Source organism: Dryobates pubescens, chromosome 33 (genome assembly GCF_014839835.1).
Source record: "Dryobates pubescens isolate bDryPub1 chromosome 33, bDryPub1.pri, whole genome shotgun sequence".
Lineage (NCBI taxonomy): Eukaryota > Metazoa > Chordata > Aves > Piciformes > Picidae > Dryobates > Dryobates pubescens.
In genome coordinates, this window is record NC_071644.1 from 7,055,218 (window position 1) to 7,078,524 (window position 23,307).

Here is a 23,307-nt window from a genome sequence, read left to right on the forward strand (position 1 = left end):
GAGCCAGGTGGGGGTTGGTCTCTTCTGCCAGGCAAGCAGCACCAGAACAAGAGGACACAGCCTCAAGCTGTGCCAGGGGAGGTTTAGGCTGGAGGGGAGGAAGAAGTTCTTCCCAGCAAGAGAGGTTGGCCCTTGGGATGTGCTGCCCAGGGAGGTGGTGGAGTCCCCATCCCTGGAGGTGTTTAGGAGGAGCCTGGCTGAGGCCCTTGGTGCCATGGTTTGGTTGATCAGATGGTGCTGGGTGCCAGGTTGGCCTTGATGATCTCTAAGGTCTCTTCCAACCTGGTTAATTCTCTTCTATGCAACTTTCATTTCTCCATCCTGTGAGTGAGCTTTCATTCCCCTCTCCCCCCTCTTCCCCCCCCCCAAAACTACCAACCCTAAACCCAGCAACAGTTCCAAAGCCTGGAGGGGGGAAAAAAAAGAAGGAATTATTTAATGAAGAGAGATTTATGCCTGCAGAAAACAGGAGAAAGGCCTCTGCCAGGAGCTGGCTGCAACAAAACCAAGCCCAAAGAACATAGACTGGAGGAGAAAGATCCAAGGAGAGACCTGCTGGGAGGAGAAAGAGAGAGCAACATTTCCTCTTGTCAGTATATTAAGAGAATAAATTTAATCAAATATAACATCTCCACTTGGCTTGCTTGCTTTCCTTGCAGGCAAAGCCTTCAGGCAGAAGGTTTGGTTTAATTCCTTTACAGCAAAGAGGGAACCAGAGGAAGAGCAGCCCTGCCCTCTGTTCAGACAGCAGTGGATGTGCCCCTTGGGTGACAAGATGCTCCCCCCCCCCCAAACCCAGCCCCAGACTGAGTCAACAGCTTCCCAAGGGCTGCCTGCTTGGTGGGAGGTGGCAAGCAGAGCCAGTGGTTTCCCCCTGCTTCATCAGCATCAAGCTGCACAGAAGCAAGGAGTTAAGAAGTCAGTTTGAACAGGGAGTTTAAGGTAGGTAGTAACCATCCCTGGGAGGAATCTCCTCAGCCTGGGTGAGCTGCTCCAGGGAGCAAACCATCCCTGGGAGGAATCTCCTCAGCCTGGGTGAGCTGCCCCTGGGAGGAATCTCCTCAGCCTGGGTGAGCTGCCCCTGGGAGGAATCTCCTCAGCCTGGGTGAGCTGCCCCAGGCAGGAATCTCCTCAGCCTGGGTGAGCTGCCCCAGGTGATCCTGCTGTGGGGCAGGGGGTGGTGGCTGATCTCCAGAGGGCCCTTCCAGCCCCACACATTCTGAAGGGATCCTACAGGAAGGCTGCAGAGGGACTTTTCATCAGGGTGGCTAAAGACAGGGCAAGGGGGAGTGGGTTGAAGCTGAGGGAGAGCAGGGTCAGACTGCAGCTGAGGAAGAAGCTCTGCAGTAGGAGGGTGCTGAGACTCTGGAACAGGCTGCCCAGGGAGGCTGTTGGCTGCTTCCTCCCTGGAGCAGGCTGGATAAAGCCTTGAGCAGCTGAGTCTGCTTCAGAGGTGGGGTTGGAGCAGTTGATCTCTGAGGTCCCTTCCAATCTACCTGCTTCTACCTTTAAGAGCACAGAGCAACCTTCCCTGTTGTTTCATTCTAAGATGCAATGTGATGATTTTTTCCTCCCCCCCTAAGACAGAAGCAATCTGAAGCCTCTCCCAACCCCCCCCCCCGCCCAGTGCAGCCCCAACCACAAAGCCTGGCACCCCAGAACCAGTTTGCTCTATGAAACAGAGGAGAGGGAAAGCTCCTCTGGAACAGAAAGGGTTGGCCCAGGTGATCCTTGGGGGCCCAGGTGATCCTTGGGGGCCCTTCCAGCCTGGCATGCTGTGATTCCAAGGAGAGTTCCTCCCCACAGCTCCCAGCTGAGTGAGGGAAGGAGACCCTGCATTTCACCCCCAACCCCTTAGGCAGGTTGAGATGCTGGAGGATCAGCCAGTGGCTGCACCAGTCCCCACCCTGCCTGACCCCCCCCAGCCCTCGGTGGCGCTTTCCGTTTCCACCCAGCAGCAGCCAGGAGGGCAACAGAGACTGAAACACTCCAGAAGCCTCAGCAGCTGACCCTCCAAGCTGCATTAAGTGTCCAAAGGGAAGCAGTCCTGCTCTGGAGGGACTTCTCTGTGCAACTCCCCCACCACCCCCAGCACCTCACCCTGCAGGCTGTGGCTCTAGGTATGGACGGGAGCTTGGAGCCTAGGACGACGCACTTGAGGGCAGACACCACAGACAGCAGCAAAGTCATTCTCTGTCTCTTGGAGGTTGGGTTTGCTTCCTTTTTTTGTTTTTTTTTCCTTTTTTCCCCCCTCTTTTGTTGTTGTTTTCAAAGCAAGAAAGTGCCTCAGAGCTGTGGGGAGGAGAGCAGGGTCAGAACTCCTCGTGGACGTTGCGTGCGTAGTCCATCAGCTTGCTGCCCGTGAAGTATTCGCTGTACTTCAGGATCTCCTCCAGCTCCAGGTGGTGGTTTTGGTTCTCATCTGCCACTGCTATCATCTGCTTGGCCTCATTCAGGGCATTGTATTCATTCATGGGATCCATGTATTCCTAAAGGAGACGACAGCAAAAAGCCAGGGAAGGGAAATCAATCATTGCCCCAGCGCTAAGCGCCCAGCGCCACGCAGCGCAGTCACAGCAGGGCAGAGGGTTGGGAGGGTTCCTCTGGAGACAAGAGTCACACAACCACTGCAGCAGGCTGCCCAGGGAGGCTGGGGAGTCTCCTCCTCTGGAGACAGCCAGAATCCATCTGATTGTGCTCCTCTGTGACCTGCCTTAGCTCATCCTGCTTTGGCAAGAGGGTTGCAAGGGACCTCTGGAGAGAAGAGTCACAGAAGCCCTGGAGCAGGCTGCCCAGAGGGGTTGTGGAGTCTCCTCCTCTGGAGACAGCCAGAATCCATCTGATTGTGCTCCTCTGTGACCTGCCTTAGCTCATCCTGCTTTGGCAAGAGGGTTGCAAGGGACCTCTGGACATCAAGCCACAGAAGCCCTGGAGCAGGCTGCCCAGAGGGGTTGTGGAGTCTCCTCCTCTGGAGATGTTCAGGTTGGAAGGGACCTCTGAACATCAAGCCACACAACCACTGGAGCAGGCTGTCCAGAGAGGCTGTGGAGTCTCCTCTGGAGATGTTCAGGTTGGAAGGGACCTCTGGAGAGAAGAGTCACAGAAGCACTGGAGCAGGCTGCCCAGGGAGGCTGTGGAGTCTCCTCCTCTGGAGGTGTTCAAAACCCACCTGGATGTGTTCCTGTGTGACCTGCCCTGGGGTGATCCTGCTTTGGCAGGACCTCCAAAGCCCATCCAGTCCAAGCCAGGCTCACCCCAGGGCAGGTCCCACAGGAATGCCTCCAGATGGGTCTTGAAAGTCTCCAGAGAAGCAGACTCCACAGCCTCTCTGGGCAGCCTGCTCCAGGCTCTGTTAGGTCTAAGCCTCACTCCTGCCAAGCAGAGTCCCAGAAGGCCACAACTGAGAAGCCACAGCTCAAACCCAACAGTTTGGCTTTGACAGAAAAGGGCAGGAAGGAGATCCCTGCCCTTTGCTAGGCTGCTGGGGGCCCAGGCTTGGTCCTTGGGGCTTGGGTTGGGTTTGTTTCTTTGGGGCTGTTTGGGGTACCTTGTGTTAATGACCACACAGATTGTGAGGTACACCCTCAGTAACTGCAAGTGTGATTCACTGTCCCATGGACTAATGCAGCTTAAGGCAGGCTCTGACTTGCTCTCCTGCACTCCCCAGTCCACCCCAAGTGCCTGTGTGACCCAAACCCCTGCTGAGCAGCAGTTAGGGGAGGGAAAAACCTCTCCTGCCTCTAGCAGCAAGCACTGCAGAGCCCCACCACAACCTGAAGTCTCCTACACCCTGCAGTGAATTCCAACAGTCTTGGACCCCACTGAGGCAGTTTCAGCCCTGTGTTTAGAAGCTGCTGGCTTTCAGAAGCCCCAGCACAAGCTGTGTGAGGAAGTTACCTCCAGCTCCTCCATGGTGACAATGCCATCGTGGTTAGCATCAATGACCTCCTCAAACTCCTTCCTTCTGTCTTTCACCCAGTCATCATCAATATCCTGAGCCTGCTGGTTCTCCACAGTCCCAACAGGCAAGGAAATGAACTCTGAAAGGGTGAGCTTCTTATCTCCATCCTGATCTGCAAGAGAAGCACACAGAAACTCACAGGAATTGGCTTGCTGACCACTGAAGAGGAGAGAAGTCTTCGTGCCAGGGATGCCACTGCTACAATCCTGACTCCAACAGAGGTTAAAGAGTTGCCATTTCCACCTTGGATCAGCCCAAGCTGTGGGTCATGGCACACAAGATGACTTGGAAGGCTAAAAACCACACAGCCTGTACTAAAAGATCATGTTCCTGAAGGCCACAACTGCTGTCAGGGAGAAATCCTTGCCAGGGAGGGTGGGGAGGCAGTGGAGCAGGGGGGGCTGTGGATGTCCCCTCACTCCCTGGAGGGCTCACAGGATCACTGAGGTTGGAAGAGACCTCGAGGATCATCGAGTCCAAGCTGTCACCACAGACCTCATGACTGACCCAGGCAGCCACAGCCTCCCTGGGCAGCCTGTGCCAGAGTCTCCCCACCCTCACTGGGAAGCATTTCTTCCTCACCTCCAGCCTAAATCTGCCTTCCCCCAGCTTCAATCCATTCCCTCTCACCCTATCACTACAAACCCTTGTAAAAAGTCCCTCCCCAGCTCTCCTGGAGCCCCCTTCAGCATGCTTCAAAGTCTCCCTGGAGCCTCCTCTGAGCTGAACAGCCTCAGCTCTCCCAGCCTGTCCCCACAGGGGAGCTTCTCCAGCCCTCTGACCATCTCCTCTGGACCCACTGCAGCAGTCCCAGGTGCCTCTTATGCTGGGGGCACCAGAACTGGAGGCAGTGCTGCAGGTGGGGTCTCAGCAGAGCAGAAGGGCAGAATCCCCTTCCTTGTCCTGCTGCTCACACCCCTGATGCAGCTCACCCCCCTCTGCTGCATGCAGCTCACAGCCCCCCCCTGCTGCATGCAGCTCACAGCCCCCCCTCTGCTGCATGCAGCTCACAGCCCCCCCTCTGCTGCATGCAGCTCACAGCCCCCCCTCTGCTGCATGCAGCTCACAGCCCCCCCTCTGCTGCATGCAGCTCACAGCCCCCCCTCTGCTGCATGCAGCTCACAGCCCCCTGCTGCATGCAGCTCACAGCCCCCCCCTGCTGCATGCAGCTCACCCCACCCCCTGCTGCATGCAGCTCACACCCCCCTGCTGCATGCAGCTCACAGCCCCCCCCCCCTGCTGCATGCAGCTCACAGCCCCCCCCCTGCTGCATGCAGCTCACAGCCCCCCCCCTGCTGCATGCAGCTCACCCCACCCCCTGCTGCATGCAGCTCACAGCCCCCCCCCTCTGCTGCATGCAGCTCACAGCCCCCCCCCTCTGCTGCATGCAGCTCACCCCCAGGCAGCAAAATGCTCTGCAAGCCCCCAGCTGCCCAGCAGTGTGTTTTAAGACCTCTCTTACCCAAATCTCTGATGATTTCCTTCACCATGAACTTCAGCATCCCCCTGCTGTGCTCTGGATGGAGGAAGGACAAGAACTCCTCTTCATTCAAGAGCAGGTCAGGAGGAGGGTTGTCAGCTTGGTACCACCTGTCCTTCAGGTTATCCAGAACCTCCTGGGCTGCAAATGGAAGGCAGGCTGAAGCTCTCACCCCCAGGCAGGTCCAAGGTCCCACAGGGATGACCCTCTGACCCTGCTGCCTGCCTGAGCTCAACCCCACCCAGGGGAAAACAAAGGGCAACCAGCTTGTGCTGAAAGGCTGGGGAAAGGCCCTTCAAAACCAGCAGCTGAGGTGGAAGGAGCTGAAGAGAAGGATTGAGCTACACCTGGATCAGCACTGCCCCATGTCAAGTGCAGAGTGCTGGGAGCTGCTTCAGCCTTGCTCAGCAGCTCTTGTTCCCCTTCTTTCCCTCACCTGAAGCCCAGCACAAGCCCAAGTCCTTCCCCTGCCTCAGCACCTGGCTGCTGAAGGAATCATTCTCATTCCCCACCTCAAAGCAGCCCTGCACCATGGCACAGGCACAGCAGTGAGGCCCAGGGCAGCCTGGAGAGCTTCTCTGCAAGGCATCTACTGAACCAGGGACAGCAGCAAAGCCACAGAGCAAGAGGAGAAAAGCTCTCAAGAGGCCTCTGCTCTGCCTCTGCTCCTTCCTTCTTCACTCAGCCTGTCAACAGCTCAGAATTTGAAGGCCTTGCCTTGCACTCAGAGGCAGCAGCCTGAAAATGTGATGGATGGGGACTCAGAGAGGTCTGAGGGAAAGGAAAGGCTGGGAGCAAGGCAGAGATGCTAAGCTAAGTGCCAGTAAATCCCTGCTGAAGGGCACAAGCACTTACCCCTCCTTTCAGCTGCCCTCTCTGCCCCACAGCAGGAAGCATTCTGCCTTCAGACCCCTGCCTGGGTTTTATTAGCTTCAGGGATCCACAGAATGGGTTGGGTTGGAAGGGACCTCAAGGCTCACCCAGTTCCAACCCCCTGCCAGAGGCAGGGACAGCTCCCACCAGCCCAGGGTGCTCAAACCCTCATCTAACCTGGCCTCTAAGGCCTCCAGGGAGGAGACATCCACAGCCTCCCTGGGCAGCCTGCTCCAGTCTCTCCCCACCCTCACTGTGCAGAATCTCTTCCTCATCTCCAGCCTCCAGCTCCCCTCCTCCAGCTCCAACCCCTGGCCCCTCCATCCTGTCCCTCCAAGCCCTTGGCAGGAGTCCCTCCCCAGAAGAGAGGAACCCTTGCTTGCTGCAAGGAGGCAATGCAAGCTGAAGCACAGCTGTCCAGCCTCAGCATCCACATCACCTTTCCAACCTCCTTCATTTCACCTCACACCCAGCCTCACTCTGCCCTCCTCCAGCTCCAACCCTCCCATCCCCTCCTCTCCTCCTTGTTTGTGTGCTGCTCACTCCTCACCCTGAGCACAGGCCTGGGACTCCTTGTTTGAGGACCCCAGGACACTCTCTGCACTACCAAGGCAGCCTTCACTTCACACTTCCAACCTCCTTCCTTTCACCTCCCACCTTGCCAGCAGGCACTGCAGGGGATTAGCCTGAAGGTGAAGGGAGAGCCATGAGTTGCAAAGGAGCTGCTGCTCAAAACATGCCTCTGCCTTGAAGGGGAAGGGGGAAAGCACCCTCCCCTGCAACACCCAACACACTGTGTGCACCCAGTGCTCCTCTGCATCACCACAGAGCCAAGAACAAACCACCTGGCTGCAGCACTTTGACTGCTGTAGGCATTTTCTAAATGACACAGTGGAAAAAAGACAGAGAGCCAGGAGCACTCTCTGCTACCTGCCCAAGACATTCAAAGGCTCATCTGAGGCATTTCTCAGTGGGGAAAGGGCCTCAAGGCTACAGAATCAGCTTTTTCAGGGCTGGATTGAGCTGTCTGAAATAGCTCCTGAAGGCTTTGGGTGGTTGAGTTCAAAGAGGAAAGGGGGGGGTGGAAAAAAACCCCAACCCCCCCCCACCCCCAAAGGGCTGCAGCTCCACTCCTGAACTGCAAGGGTTTGGTCCTACAGGGAATGTTTGCCTGTCAAGGGGAAAGAAAGCCTCCAGGGATCTCACAGGAGCCCTGGGGCAAGTTGCTAAGGGGCAGGGTTTAGTTACAGCAATGCCACAACCAGACAGACAATAACCCTGGGATGGCTCAAGTTGGAAGGGGCCTCAGAGATCATCTCCTCCAAGCTCCCCACCCTAGGCAGGGGCAGCTCTAAGCTAGGCTCAGCTGCTCAAGGCCTCAGCCAGCCTGGCCCTAAACACCTCCAGGCAGGAGGCAGCCACAGCCTCCCTGGGCAGCCTGTGCCAGAGTCTCCCCAGCCTCCTACTGAGAACTTCTTCCTCAGCTCCACTCTGACCCTGCTCTGCCTCAGCTCCAAACCATTCCCCCTTGGCCTGGCTCAGACCCCCTCAGCAAAAGTCTCTCTGCAGCCTTCCTGCAGGATGCCTTCAGCTCCTGGAGGCAGCTCTGAGGTCCCCCTGGAGCCCTCTCCTCTCCAGGCTGCACAGCCCCAGCTCCCTCAGCCTGTGCTCACAGCAGAGCTGCTCCAGCCCTTGGATCATTGTGGCCTCCTCTGGGCTCCCTCCAGCAGCTCTGTGTGCTTCTGGTGCTGGGGACACCAGAGCTGGCAGCAGGATTGGTCTCAGCAGAGTCAAGGAGCAGAATCCCCCTTCCTGCCCTGCTGCCCACACTCCTCTTGCAGCAGCCCAGCACACAACCCCAGCTCCTTCAGCCTGCCCTCATGGCAGAGGTTCCCCTCCCCAGTCCCTTGCCTCTCAGCCTCTCACTCCAAGCCCTTGTACAAAGTCCCTCCCCAGCTCTCCTTCAGCTACTGGAAGGCTGCTCTGAGGTCTCCCTGGAGCCTTCTCTTCTCCAGGCTGAACAGCCCCAGCTCTCCCAGCCTGTTGCCTCCCTAGCATCCCTGCCCCCCAGGCTGCAGGGTGCCCCTGGGCCCCCCCAGGCTGCAGGGTGCCCCTGGGCCCCCCAGGCTGCAGGGTGCCCCTGGGCCCCCCCGGGCTGCCCCTGGGCCCCCCCAGGCTGCAGGGTGCCCCTGGGCCCCCCCCAGGCTGCAGGGTGCCCCTGGGCCCCCCCAGCCTCACACCACTCCTCCAAGCTCCACACTTTCAACTATTTTTCCATTAGAGAGCCCCAAAAAGGAGACTTCCACAGCAGGGCAGGAAGGTACCTGGGGGCCACCACGCTCAGGGAGAGGCAGAGAACCCCTCTGGCTTTCCCAAGCCAGGCTGGCTGCCCAGGTGGGAAACTGACTCTGTGCAGACTTCCCTTACTCAGCAACTCCCTTCCCCGGTGATGAGCGTTCCTGGAAGCTGCTCTCAACCACAGGGCCAGAGAGCAAGCTGCACAGGTGCTGTCCCTGCCCCAGCAACACTCAGGAGGCTCATTTGCATCTCAGTTGCCTTCTGATGAATGGAAAATACAACATCAGCCCCTTTGCAGTGACTAATTCCTGCAAGGAAAGGCTGAGGCTTGGGGGCTGTGCTGCACAGTCAACCTGAACACTTTGCAAGTGAGGAGGGGGAGGCAGGGGGATGACTCTGTGCAGAGTGCCAAACCCACTCAAAGGGCTGCTTGATCATTTCTTTCCTGCTGCTTTGCAATCAAAGAGCTCCTTCTCCTCCTCCATCCTCTCCCTGCTTCCTCAAGCCCTCCCCTAAAGCCCTCCTAAAGTCCCCCTTAAAGTCCTCCCTTGCCCCCTCCTAGAGCCCCCCCTGAAGTCCTCCCTTGCCCCCTCCTAAAGCCCTCCCTTGCCCCCTCCTAGAGCCCTCCCCTCAAGCCCTCCCTTGCCCCCTCCTAAAGCCCCTCCTAAAGCCCTCCCTTGCCCCCTCCTAGAGCCCTCCCCTCAAGCCCTCCCTTGCTCCCTCCTAGAGCCCCTCCTAAAGCCCTCCCTTGCTCCCTCCTAAAGCCCCTCCTAAAGCCCTCCCTTGCCCCCTCCTAGAGCTCTTCCCTCAAGCCCTCCCCTGCCCCCTCCTAAAGCCCCCCCTGAAGTCCTCCCTTGCCCCCTCCTAGAGCCCCTCCTAGAGCCCTCCCTTGCCCCCTCCTCAAGCCCTCCCCTCAAGCCCTCCCTTGCCCTCCTAGAGCCCTCCCCTCAAGCCCCCCCTTGCCCCCTCCTAAAGCCCTCCCTTCCCCCCTCCTCTCAAGCCCTGCCTTGCCCCCTCCCTGACTAAGCCAGGATCTCTCTCTCTCCCTCAGTAACTTACAGGAGCCATGCAACCTGTCTCAGGCAGCCCTCTGCTGCTCCTAGGATGCTTTGCAGTCCCTCAGCAGGTTAGTACTTAACCCCCACCCTGTCTGGGGGCCACAGGCAGCCCTCAGATTGAGAGCAGGCACAGCCTCCAGCAGGGAGCACTGAGGGGGCCTGGCTGCCCCTGCCAGCAGCTCCTGGGCCCCAGAGGTGACAAAGGTTAGCAGCCAAGGAGCTGCAGAGTGCCCAAACCCAGGCACAGAGCAACCAAGAGCAACCTGGCACCCAGCACCTCCTGACAGCTAAACCATGGCTCCCAGTGCCACATCCAAGCCCCTCTTGAGCACCTCCAGGGCTGGGGACTCCACCACCTCCCTGGGCAGCACATTCCAACAACTAACAACTCTCTCTGGGAAGAACTTTCTCCTCACCTCCAGCCTAAACCTCCCCTGGCACAGCTTGAGACTGTGTCCTCTTGTTCTGGTGCTGCTTGCCTGGGAGAAGAGACCAACCCCCACCTGGCTCCAACCTCCCTTCAGGGAGTTGCAGAGAGCAAGAAGGTCTCCCCTGAGCCTCCTCTTCTGCAGGCTAAGCAACCCCAGCTCCCTCAGCCTCTCCTCCCAGGGCTGTGCTCCAGACCCCTCCCCAGCTTTGTTGCCCTTCTCTGGACACCTTCCAGCAGCTCAACCTCTTTCCTAACCTGAGGAGCCCAGAACTGGACACAGGACTCCAGGTGTGGCCTGAGCAGTGCTGAGCACAGGGCAGAATGACCTCCCTGCTCCTGCTGGCCACACTCTTCCTGCTGCAGGCCAGGATGCCCTTGGTCTTTTTGGCCCCCTGGGCACACTGCTGGCTCATGCTCAGCTGCTGCCAACCAGCACCCCCAGGTCCCTCTCTGCCTGGCAGCTCTCAGCCACTCTGCCCCCAGCCTGTAGCTCTGCCTGGGGTTGCTGTGGCCAAAGTGCAGCCCCTGGCACTGGGACTTGTTGAATGCCATCCTGTTGGCCTCTGCCCATCTGCCCAGCCTGGCAAGGTCCCTCTGCAGAGCCCTTCTGCCCTCTGACTGACCAACATCTGCCCCCAGCCTGCTGTCATCTGCACACTTGCTGCTGACTGCCTCAATGCCCTCATCCAGATCAGCAGTGAAGATGTTAAAGAGGCTGGGGCCCAGCACTGCTCCCTGGGGCACACCACTGGTGCCTGGCTGCCAGCTGGCTGTGGCACCAACAAGGATCCCTCCTGCCCCAGGAGGATCTGTGCAGCAGCACAGGGACCCCCCCAGACATCCCCCCCTTGGTGCCAGCAGCAGGCTGCTGCCATCAGGGAAGGGAACCACCCAGCACTTACTTTCTTCATCTATCTTCAGCTCCTCATTGTTCCTGATCTTCTCTGCCATCTCCTTCTCGTTGAAGCCTTTGCTGGCCAAGAATTTGACTTTGTACTCATCCCAGGACACATGGCCTGCAAGAGAGGAGCCCACCCTCAGCTGGCACACAGCAAGCTCCTCAATGGCCAGCTCTTGCTGGAGGGAGTCCATACAGTCACAGGAGAGCTGGGGTTGGAAGGGACCTTCGAGGTCACAGGGTGACAAAGCCTCCTGCCGTGGGCAGGGACACCTCCCACCAGCCCAGGCTGCTCAAGGCCTCATTCTTGAGCACCTCCAGGGAGGAGGCAGCACCAGAACAGGAGGACACAGTCTCAAGCTGTGCCAGGGGAGGTTTAGGCTGGAGGGGAGGAGAAAGTTCTTCCCAGCAAGAGAGGCTGGCCACTGGGATGTGCTGCCCAGGGAGGTGGTGGAGTCCCCAGCCCTGGAGGTGTTTAGGAAGAGCCTGGATGGGGCACTTGGTGCCAGGGTTGAGTTGATCAGATGGTGCTGGGGGATAGCTTGGACTTGGTGATCTCAAAGGTCTGCAGGGGAGAGGAGAGGGTCTGCAGGGGGAGGGGAGGGGAGGGGGGCTGCAGGGGTAGAGGGGAGGGGAGGGGAGAGGAGGGGGACTGCAGGGGGAGAGGGGAGGGGGCCTGCAGGGGGAGAGGGGAGGGGAGGGGAGAGGAGGGGGGCCTGCAGGGGGAGAGGGGAGGGGAGGGGAGGGGGGCTGCAGGGGGAGAGGGGAGGGGGCCTGCAGGGGTGCTCACCATCCCCATCAGGGTCCACAGCTCGGAAGTGCATCTTGTTCTCCTCCACAGCCTCCTGGAAGTGCTCATCTGTCTTCTCCATGATCCAGCGCTGCATCTCCTTGGCCCCTATCTTGTGGTCACTGTTTGCATCCACCCTGGGGAGCAAGGAGGCTGCAGGTGTCAGGACTGGGAGGAGCAGCCAGCTGCCTGCCAGAGCCTGAATGCCTTTAGGCCACTCAAAAGGCTGCCCCAGGAAAGAACCACCCCAGGAACCATTCCCCCACCCTCTCTTCCAAGAGCTGTGATAAGGAATGAAAGGCCCAGGCTCAAACCACCCCAGAGCCCTCCCTGGAGCTGCAACCTCCTTGCCAGAACAGGGTAAAGAATGAGCCATTTACTGAGCAATCAGCTGCATGCCCTCATGGAACTGAAGTGCCTGCAGTCAGCCCTCAGCTTGGCCACCCAGCAGCACCACTTCACTTGGCTGCCTTGTTTCACCATGGTGGTGCTGAGCAGAGCTGGGAGGCAGAGGAAACCACAACCACATCCCTCCTGGCACATCAGCTCAGCCCCCTCTTGGCCCAGGGCTGCCAGCTGCTGCAGACTTTCACTGCCTGGGAAACACAATCCACCTCTAGCATGCTCTCAAACCAGTACCTCCCTCTCAAGGTTCTCTTGTCCAAGTCCTCAGAATCACAGAGCCATAGCCCAGCCCTTCCTACCTTGGCCTTGATAAGCTGCCTGCCTGGAGCTGCCCAGCTCACACCACCACTGCCCTGAGCATCAGCAACAGGGGAAGCAAGATGAGTAACACTGTGGCCAGGCCTTCCAGACAGTCACAGGATGGACTGGGATGGAAGGGACCTCCAAAGGTCATCCAGCCCAGCTGCCCTGCAGCCAGCAGGGACACAGAATCACAGCAGTAACAAGGTTGGAGGAGACCTCAGAGCTCATCATAGAATCAACAAGGTTGGAGGAGACCTCAGAGATCATCACAGAATCAACAAGGTTGGAGGAGACCTCAGAGATCATCACAGAATCAACAAGGTTGGAAGAGACCTCAGAGATCATCACAGAATCAACAAGGTTGGAAGAGACCTCAGAGATCATCACAGAATCAACAAGGTTGGAGGAGACCTCAGAGATCATCACAGAATCAACAAGGTTGGAGGAGACCCCAGAGAGCATCACAGAATCAACAAGGTTGGAGGAGACCTCAGAGATCATCACAGAATCAACAAGGTTGGAAGAGACCTCAGAGATCATCACAGAATCAACAAGGTTGGAGGAGACCTCAGAGATCATCACAGAATCAACAAGGTTGGAGGAGACCTCAGAGATCATCACAGAATCAACAAGGTTGGAGGAGACCTCAGAGAGCATCACAGAATCAACAAGGTTGGAGGAGACCCCAGAGATCATCACAGAATCAACAAGGTTGGAGGAGACCCCAGAGAGCATCACAGAATCAACAAGGTTGGAAGAGACCTCAGAGAGCATCACAGAATCAACAAGGTTGGAAGAGACCTCAGAGATCATCACAGAATCAACAAGGTTGGAGGAGACCTCAGAGAGCATCACAGAATCAACAAGGTTGGAAGAGACCTCAGAGAGCATCACAGAATCAACAAGGTTGGAGGAGACCTCAGAGATCATCACAGAATCAACAAGGTTGGAGGAGACCTCAGAGCTCATCAAGTCCAAGCTGTCACCCAACACCTCCTGACAACTAAGCCATGGCCATGACTGATCCTATGACACTATGGAAGGCCACCTGTGCTCTGCTGCCACAGTGCTCAGGAAGCCTGCAGTGACTCAGATGTCCCTGAGCTGCCAGGCACTCCCTGTACCAAGCCAGCTGAGACCCTTCCAGGGTCCCCCAACAGCACTTCTGCCTCTGAGAGGAGCACTTCAGATTGTTTGAAGCAACCTGCTGTGAGGTTACCACCTCAGGAGGCAAGAAGGAAGGCTGTCCCTGCCTGCCTAGAGAACCACCTGCACTCAGGAAGGGCTACTGAAAGCACTCCCACTGACAACAGCCAGCTTGGCCAAGTGTCTGTTGAGCTAAACAACCTAACACTGCTAAGGGCAACTGATTTCCTAACTGAGGGCTGGGCACTCAGTGCTCTGAGGCAGGCCCTGGGCACTCCAAAGGAGTTGGTGAAGAGTGGGGCATCCCAAAGCACTCCTCCCACAGCATCCCAGTGAAGTGACTGCAGAGAAGGAAATCAAGCCTGGCAAAATGCCTTTTGCTCTCTCAGGGACATGCAGCCTGCTGGCCCAGGATGAAGAAAAAGCAGAAGAGAAGCTTGGAGAGCTTCTGCTCCATGGTTCCCCTCTACTGTCAGCCACCCTGTAAGGTGCAGGAGGTAAGCTTTGGATTGACTGCTTGGCACCACGCTGGCAGGCCACAGAAGGGCCCCCCAGGGGTCTCTGATGCTGCCCAGGTGCAAAGAGATCCAACTCTGCCACCCTGTGTCTCCAGTGCACAGGTTCTGGGTGTCACCTCCACCACAGTTCCTGACCTCCAAGCACCTGACAGCCAATTAGCTGACACAAACCTTACACCTCAGGAGCAGGAGCATAGGATGGCTCAAGTTGGAAAGGGCCTCAGAGATCATCTCCTCCAAGCTCCCCACCCTAGGCAAGGACAGCTCTAAGCTAGACTCAGCTGCTCAAGGCCTCAGCCAGCCTGGCCCTAAACACCTCCAGGCAGGAGGCAGCCACAGCCTCCCTGGGCAGCCTGTGCCAGAGTCTCCCCAGCCTCCTACTGAGAACTTCTTCCTCAGCTCCACTCTAACCCTGCTCTGCCTCAGCTTCAAACCATTCCCCCCTGTGCTGTCTCAGACCCCCTCAGCAAAAGCCTCTCTGCAGCCTTCCTGTAGGATCCCTTCAGCTCCTGGCAGGCAGCTCTGGAGCCTTCTCCAGGCTGCACAGCCCCAGCTCCCTCAGCCTGTGCTCACAGCAGAGCTGCTCCAGCCCTTGGATCATCTTTGTGGCCTCCCTCCAGCAGCTCTGTGTCCTTCTGCTGCTGGGCACACCAGAGCTGGCTGCAGGATTGGAGGTGGGGGTCTCAGCAGAGCAGAGTCAAGGGGCAGAATGCCCTCTCTCAAGCTGCCCTGCTGCCCACACTCCTCTTGCAGCAGCCCAGCACACAGCTGCCTGCTGGGCTGCCTGCAGGCCCTGCTGGCTCATGGTGAGCTTCTCATCCATCAAGGCACCCAGGTCTCTTTCTCCAGGGCTGCTCTCAGCCCACCCTGCAGCCAGCCTGGCTGTGTGCCCAGGGCTTTCCCCCTCCTCATCACAAGTTTCAGGCCCAAGAGGAAAGAATGCAGATGAAGATGCTGCAGAGAACTCACTTGGAAAAGATGGCCATGAGCTTCTTCCTGTTCCTTCTGGGCTCTGAATCCTCCTCAAACTCTTCCATCTCTTTCCCCAGGAAGACTTCCTGATGAAACTCCTTGTTGAGGTGTCCATCCATCTCCATCTTGACCCCGTTCAAGTGGTCTGGGGGCAAGATCTCATTCTCATCTTTGCTGTCAGCTGCCTTCTCTTTGAGGGCAGAGTTGTTTGCAGGCCTGGCATAAACATCCATCAGGAGGAACACAAAGAGCAGGGACAAATAGAGAGAGCCCAAACTGCAGAGGAAGGCCTGCCTTGACATCATCTTTCTTCCTCCTCTTTGCCCCAAGTCTCTGCTGATTAAATCACTGCAGATGGACCCAAAGGACCTAAACACAAACAGGAAGAAACAGATGGAATGGGAAGCTCTGGAAAACAGTCTCACTCATAAAAGGTCTCTCAACACTCAGCTGTCCACCCCCACAAATATTTGCTGGGAAATACAACAGAGCCTGGGGGAGTAATAAACACAGGCCACAAACTGAGGCTGGGTCAGCTCTCAGCCTGGCAGAGGGCTTTGGATGATGATGTCCTTTTTAAAGGGCCCAGTTGTGCCCTGAAAGCTGTCATAGAATCAACCAGGTTGGAAAAGACCTCAGAGATCAGCAAGGCCAACCTGGCACCCAACACCTCCTGACAACTAAGCCATGGCTCCAAGTGCCACATCCAAGCCCCTCTGGAACACCTCCAGGGATGGGGACTCCACCACCTCCCTGGGCAGCACATCCCAAGGGCAAATCTCTCTTGCTGGGAAGAACTTTCTCTTCACCTCCAGCCTAAACCTCCCCTGGCACAGCTTGAGACTGTGTCCTCTTGTTCTCGTGCTGCTTGCCTGGGAGAAGAGACCAACCCCCACCTGGCTCCAACCCCCCTGCAGGGAGTTGGAGAGAGCAAGGAGGTCTCACCTGAGCCTCCTCTTCTGCAGGCTAAGCAACCCCAGCTCCTTCAGCCTCTCCTCACAGGGCTGTGCTCCAGACCCCTCCCCAGCTTTGTTGCCCTTCTCTGGACACCTTCAAGTCTCTCAATGTCCTTCTTAAACTGAGGAGCCCAGAACTGGACACAGGACTCCAGGTGTGGCCTGAGCAGTGCTGAGCACAGGGCACAATGACTTCCCTGTCGTGCCATGTGCTGGCCTGGCAACCGAGACCCAAACACTTAGCACACAAAGCACTTAAGGATCTGAATGTGCAAGCCAGGCTCAGCCGTGGCAGCGTCCCAGACATCAGCACTGCTGGCAGGAACAGCCACGACAGCACAGCAGCCTCCAGAGCCTTCACCACCTCACCCCTCAGAGCAGCTGGAAGAAGGAAAGGTCCTTCTGGGTAAGAGATGGCCGAGCGGCAGCGTCTAAAGCCCAGCTGGGAAGGCGCAGCCGGCAGGGAGAGCAGCCCCCAGGGGCGGATTTGTCATGAGCTGCTCGCTGCTGCGGCGTGAAAAACGCTGCCACAGGAGCCCGGAGGGGCTGGGACAGGGAGCGGGAGCTCAGCCCAGCCGAGAGAGTGGTGAGGAAGAGAAGGGAAGAGAAGGGAATAGAAGGGAAGAGAATTAACCAGGTTGGGAAAGACCTTTGAGATCAAGTCCAACGTATCACCCAGCACCATCTGATCAACCAAACCATGGCACCAAGCTCCCCATCCAGTCTCTTCCTAAACACCTCCAGGGATGGGGACTCCAGCACCTCCCTGGGCAGCACATCCCAAGGGCCAATCTCTCTTTCTGTGAGGAACTTCTTCCTAACACCCAGCATGGAGGCCACAGAGCCACGAAGCGCAGCCGAGCCCCCTGGGCAGCCCAGCCCGAGGGGCAGCGCCCAGCTCTCCAGCGGGGCTGCGGACAGCCCGGCCGGCGCTGCCCTGCCCGCCTCCGAGGGCTGCGGCGGTGCTCACGCCGCTCCAGCACGGGCCGCACGCACTCACCGAAAGCCCCGGGGCGCTGCGCGGTGTCCCCTCCCCGCAAGAAGGGGAGGCGGCCTTCCAGAACCGTGACAGGCGGCGGGGAAGCCGGCGGGGAAGCCAGCCTGGGCCTCGCCGCCCCTCGCCCTGCTGCCTCGGCCCCCGCGGCGGCTGCTGGCGGAAGGACGTCACCGGCGCGGGGCGCCCCGAGCCCCCTCCCGCCCGGCCGCAGGCAGCGGAGCACAGCGGGCAGGGACGCACGCCGTGCGGATGACGCCAGAGCGCAGTGCGTGCGGCAGCGGCCATCTTGGAGACGGGCACGGAAGCGCCCTCTTCCCTCACAGCGGGTCCTGCAAGATCCGTAACAGCTGACAGGCTGCCGTGGCCCGGTAAAGAAGGCAGGCAAAACTCCGCAGTGCTAAAACGTAGACAAATATCTCCCCGCACGCTGTTCCTTACCTCAGTTATTAATAAGGCAGACTTCCTCCTCCAAGCGTGAAGGAATCTTTTTAATTCCCTGTCAGGTCCTGGCTCTCCATAGATCTCCGGTTTTGTGCTTACCGTCCATCTGTTTCGCTTGGGCAGCCTTTAAAATCTGTAACGCGCTGCTACCGAAGCTTACGAAGTCAGAACTTCAGCTAGCTGGCCAACACACAATTACTTTCACGAGGTAGCGTGCTCTCCTGTGCCACAACGCAGCACTAAGGTTCCCATGAAGGCTGGAATCGTAGCACCAAAGCCTGCATCGGGGCTGCAAGCCCAGCCAGCCGAGGCGCAGCTCCTCCGCAGGCTCAAACCGCGACTCCTGAGCCTTCACTTGCCCTGAGCCAAAAGCTGCCGGCGCGGCGCAGCGCGGCGTGCCGTGCCCGGAACCAAAATGGCTGCGCCTCAGCCTCACCTGCCCTGCTGCAAGAGGGCCGCTGCCAGGCGCCGCCGTGTGCGGTCAGGTGATGCGAGGCGCAGCCACTCCTCCTGCCCCACAAGGCAAGCGGCGAGCGAAGCGGAGGCCGCTGCCCAGCCCGGGCCGGAGTCGGGAGGCCCAGCAGGGACACAGCCACTCCCCACCCCGACCTGAACCGCCGCTTCCCCCAGGAGAAGCGGACCAGGCAAGAAGGAGATATGGAACCTCCTCTGCAGAACGGCGAAGCGCGGTGAGGTTGGCGTAGGAAGCTTGTCCCCTCTCGGCAGCCGTAAGCTGTCAACCCTCCGGGGGCGGGGCTCCTGCCGTTCCCGCCTAAAATCTGGGGTCCCTGTGGGGCAGGGGGCTGCGGTCGGGCCCGCTTGCTTCATCGAGGCCCCGCAGCCATGAAGCTGCTGCGCTTGCTGTGCCGCCACAAGACGGCCCTGGGCCTGGGCGGCCTGTCGCTGTTCGCCGTGGTCCTGCTCTACCTGGCCAAGTGCACCTCCGAGGGCCTGCGGCCTCTGCCAGCCTCTCGCGGGCTGCCGCACAACCAGCCCGCGGCGCTGTCGCCTCGGGGTGCCCGGGGGCCGCCGCCCCCCGCCGTCCCGCCGCCCTCCCGTGAGGACACGGCCTTCCTGGCCGTGCTGATCACCAGCGGCCCCAAGTACAGCGAGCGCCGCAGCATCATCCGCAGCACGTGGCTCTCGGGCGCCGGGAGGCCGCCTCACGACGACGTCTGGAGCCGCTTCGTGATCGGCACCGCGGGGCTGGGCGCCGAGGAGCTCCGCAGCCTGGAGGCGGAGCAGAGCCGGCACGGGGACCTCCTGCTGCTGCCGGAGCTGCGGGATTCCTACGAGAACCTGACGGCCAAAGTCCTGGCCACCTACGTCTGGCTGGATCAGCACCTGGACTTCCAGTTTGCCCTGAAGGCTGACGACGACACCTTCGTGCGCTTGGATGTGCTGGTGGAGGAGCTGAGAGCCAAGGAGCCGCGGCGCCTCTACTGGGGCTTCTTCTCTGGGCGGGGCCGGGTGAAATCGGGAGGCAAATGGAAAGAGAGCGCCTGGGTGCTCTGCGACTACTACCTGCCCTACGCCCTGGGGGGCGGCTACGTGATCTCTGCCGATCTGGTGCGCTACCTGCGGCTCAGCAGGGACTACCTGAACATGTGGCAGAGCGAAGACGTCTCCCTGGGGGTGTGGCTGGCCCCCATCGACGTGAAGAGAGTGCACGACCCTCGCTTTGACACCGAGTATAAGTCGCGGGGTTGCAACAATAAGTACATTGTAACTCACAAGCAGAGCATCGAGGACATGCTGGAGAAGCACCAGACCCTGGCTAAGGAAGGGAAGCTCTGCAAGGAGGAGCTTAAGCTCCGCCTTTCCTACATGTATGACTGGGCAGTGCCTCCCTCACAGTGTTGCCAAAGGAAGGATGGCATCCCCTGAGAGGGAAGGAAAAGGCAGAGTGGTGGTGGGACGACCCTGTGAGCTTGCTTACTGTTGCCTGGGGGGGGGGAGAATCCCAGCCACTGGGGGGCTTGGGAAAGAAAATTTACTCCAACCAAAAGATTTTGCACCATTCATTCTGTCAACAAGGAAACCCTGCAACTCCTGACCGCTGCTGCTGCTGTGGCATGGTGTAGAGGGGGGTTTAAAAGAGCAAAGAAACGTGGCAACCACAGCAACAACAACAAAAAGAGCATGGAAAGGATTCATGCCCAGGATTGAAGGCAAATGATGAGGCTGGCAAATGATGGAGAGCACAGGAAAATTGAGGGGCAGCACTTGGATGGCAAAAAGGTTGCTGGAAGCCTTTTAACAGGAGTCTAAGATTGACTTGCTGAAGAGCATGGCAGGCCTCTCTGCTGCCTGTGAGGGTGTGAAGCTAGCATCTGCTGGTTTGTTGCTTGGCAAGGAAGAAGCCTCAAGCTTGGCAAGGCTCTGAAGAGGGTGGTGGGGCAGCAGAGCAGCTGCTGTGGGGAGAGGTGGCTTGTGACTGACACAAGCAGTCAAGTGAAGGCGGGGAAGAGACAAATGTTACCTGGGAGAGTTGTGGTAGAGAGCCTGATCCTTGGCAGGTGCTCAGACTGACAGGGCTGGAGTTCTTAGACCCTTCTGTGTGACTTGTCTGTGAGCTTTGTGTTGTTTTGGAGCCATCCTGTACATACATTTCCTGGCAGCTATGGAGTGAGTCTCTCTTTAGGAAGGGAGATGGATTGGGGGCTTTGGCAGGTGGAGAATATCTTCTCCTTTTTGATGGGGGAACAAAGAGTTCTGCTACAAAGCTAACCTTAGGCATAGGTGTTGCTCTTAGCTTACCCTCCAGACACACTGTGGGTGGAGAGACATTGCCTCTCCCAACAGTTTGGCAGCTCATTGCCTGCTGCAAGGTCAAGAGGTTGGAGGCTTCAGGTTTATATTGCAGTAAGTGATCTCACTGACTTCCACGAGGCCAGACAGTGCAGGCCTCAGGTTTGTATTGTTCTGGATCACTCCTGGGAAGTGTAAATCAGCAGGATTGGATCAGTGGAAGCTATTCAGAGTTCAGACAAGGGTGCCACAGCCTTGAGGTGGGTAACTCAGCTAAGAGAGTAGACTCTCTGTGTCCTCAGCAGAAATAAGTTCCTCCACCTTCCTGTTTGAGGAGGGCTTTGCCTCTCCTTTCAGGAGACCCACTGCTGTCTAAGAGACTTCCATCTCCCAGCAGCCTCACTGGGATGCCTGAAGCTAAGCTCTGAATTCCACCTCCCTCTCCAACAGCACTTTTTCATGGACCTAAGAATGGTTTCACAGGCAGCCTAAGTGAATGGCTCCAGTGCTCTGTCAGTGAGGGGGATGATGTCCCTTGGTCCTGTCTGCACCACAGATAACTCCAGGACTGACAGGAGCCTGTCAGCCTCAGGTGCAGTGTTGAGCAGGGAGTGCCTGGCTGCAGAGCAGATCACTCACAGGCTGTCACCACCTTATTTATCTTCAGCCCTTGGGGTGAGGCTGCAGTTCCCAACACTTTGGAGGGGCAGGCCCTCTAAGACATGGAGAGAACTCCTTTGCCCAGTACTGTTACAGAGCTGCTGGCTTCCCAGTACCTTGGCCAGCCACAGATCTTTCAGGAGAAGCAAAGCTTTTGGGGCTTTTGTGCCTAAAAGGCTCTTTTTTTTTAGGTGATGAGTTCTACTCTCTGTTGCACTCTGCACTTTCAACCCATTTCCCTCCCTGGCTCAGTGTCTGTTCCCACCTGCAGGAAGGGACAAACTGCAAGGCAAAAAAAGGGCTGCCAATGTTTTTTGCATCTCAGCTTAGCAGCTCAGTTCAAACCAAAGTGATCCAAGTCTGGGGTTGGTGGGGTTTTTGTTGCTGTTCTACTCTTGGTTTAACCAAACTGAGGGTGAAGAAAAGCCTCCTGCAGAGGAACCTAACTCTCTGGCTGGAAAACTTGAGCAGATCTTTCTCTCTCTGGGTAATCTGAGCAGATCTTTGACTCCCTCCTGCACCAATCTCCAGTGAAGCCAACCAACAGCTCTTTTAGCATGTGCCCCCATTCCAAGGCCTGCTGCTCTGGAGGCAGCTCTGCTCTCCAGCAAGCTTTTACTGGTCACAACCAAGAATTCAACCAGCTTGCAGGAAGCTGAAATTTGGGTTAGCATCTTAACCAGCCTCTGTTTGGGGTTGCTGAGTAGTTGGGGGGGGGGGGGTTTGTGTTTCAATGCTTGTCATGTGAATATTTATTTGTAATGATTGCCAAATGTGTTCTCTCTAGGAAAAAAAAATGAGGTAGCTAAAGTGGCAGTCTGCATTTAAGGAGGTACTGTAACAGCCAGGAGAATTACCTGGCAAGCTCTGCTTGAGTGTTGCTGGGTTAAAATGCTGGGGTCTGAACTTGCACATCGAGACTCTGCTGTGGGTTTCGAGCTGGGAAGAATGTTCTGTGCAGTACCTGGGCTCTGCACCCATTGGGCCTGGGCTCTGCACCCCTTTCTCTCCAGAACCTTTGTGAACCTGTGCTGTGCACCCCTTTGTCCTGTGCTCTGCACCCATTTCTGTCCAGAGCCTTGGTGAACCTGGGCTCTGCACCCATTTCTGTCCAGAACCTTTGTGAACCTGTGCTGTGCACCCATTTGTTCTCTGTTCTGTACCCATTTCTGTCCAGAGCCTTTGTGAGCCTGTGCTCTGCACCCATTTCTGTCCAGAGCCTTTGTGAACCTGGGCTCTGCACCCATTTCTGTCCAGAACCTTTGTGAACCTGTGCTGTGCACCCATTTGTTCTCTGTTCTGTACCCATTTCTGTCCAGAGCCTTTGTGAACCTGGGCTCTGCACCCATTTCTGTCCAGAACCTTTGTGAACCTGTGCTGTGCACCCATTTGTTCTCTGTTCTGTACCCATTTCTGTCCAGAGCCTTTGTGAGCCTGTGTTCTGCACCCATTTCTGTCCAGAGCCTTTGTGAGCCTGGGCTCTGCACCCATTTGTCCTCTTCTCTGCACCCATTTCTGTCCAGAACCTATGTGAACCTGTGCTCTGCACCCATTTCTGTCCAGAAGCTTTGTGAACCTGTGCTCTGCACCCATTTGTCCTGGGCTCTGCACCCCTTTCTGTCCAGACCTGTGCTCACAGATGTAAACACCCCCCCTGAGGGTGGTGAGGCACTGGAACAGGTTGCCCAGAGAAGTTAATAGAGACTCCAAGCTTGGTGGTTTTCAAAGCCAGGCTGGCTGGGGCCTTGAGCACCTTGGTCTGCCTGCCTGCCTGTGGCAGGGTGGTTGGAAGTAGATGATCTTGAAGGTCCACCCCGAGCCCAACCATTCCATGATACAGGAAATGAGCTGCTAGGAAGCTGAAGCTCTCTCTGTGTGATGCTGAAACCCCTTGGTAATTACATTAAGTGTATTGTGTGTGTGTTGATGTCCTTCCCTGTCTGCCTGGGGTGGCCAAAGGAGCTCTGGGCTGTTGTTTTGAATAAAAGAGTTTTGCTGTATCATTTGCTCTGCACTCAAAATCTTGCCCCTCTGCAGCTCTAAGCCCTCAGGGCCCCAACCAGCTCTGAGCCCAGCCCTCAGGGCCACAACCAGCTCTGAGCCCAGCCCTCAGGGCCCCAACCAGCTCTGAGCCCAGCCCTCAGGGCCCCAACCAGCTCTGAGCCCAGCCCTCAGGGCCACAAGCAGCTTTCACTGCCTGAAGGCTGCTTCAGCTCAGTCACCCAGTTCCTAGGTCAGGAATTACTCCAAGGCCCAGCAAGCTGAAGTAAATAAAGGCAGGACTCTGAGCCAGCAGTGTGCTCTTGGAGCCAAGACCAGTGGGGTGCAGTAAGAAGAGTGTGGCCAGCAGGTCAAGGGAGGTGGTTCTCC

General features: G+C 57.6%; 2 protein-coding genes across 2 annotated transcripts; one reads left to right on the forward strand and one right to left on the reverse strand.

Moving 5' to 3' along the window:
* Positions 1 to 2,232: 2,232 nt before the first annotated feature.
* Positions 2,233 to 17,895, reverse strand: SDF4 (stromal cell derived factor 4). The gene is made up of 7 exons (XM_054175625.1): positions 17,524 to 17,895; positions 15,130 to 15,501; positions 11,789 to 11,925; positions 11,003 to 11,116; positions 5,424 to 5,582; positions 3,898 to 4,073; positions 2,233 to 2,489 (listed from the first exon to the last, which is right to left on the reverse strand). Exons 2-7 carry the CDS (start codon positions 15,435 to 15,437, stop codon positions 2,313 to 2,315), a joined length of 1,071 nt encoding a protein of 356 aa, XP_054031600.1. The 5' UTR covers positions 15,438 to 15,501; positions 17,524 to 17,895; the 3' UTR covers positions 2,233 to 2,312.
* Positions 17,896 to 18,221: 326 nt separating this feature from the next.
* B3GALT6 (beta-1,3-galactosyltransferase 6) lies at positions 18,222 to 19,497 on the forward strand. The gene has a single exon (XM_009906858.2). The coding sequence runs from the start codon at positions 18,370 to 18,372 to the stop codon at positions 19,411 to 19,413; it is 1,044 nt and encodes a 347-aa protein (XP_009905160.2). The 5' UTR covers positions 18,222 to 18,369; the 3' UTR covers positions 19,414 to 19,497.
* Positions 19,498 to 23,307: the final 3,810 nt, after the last annotated feature.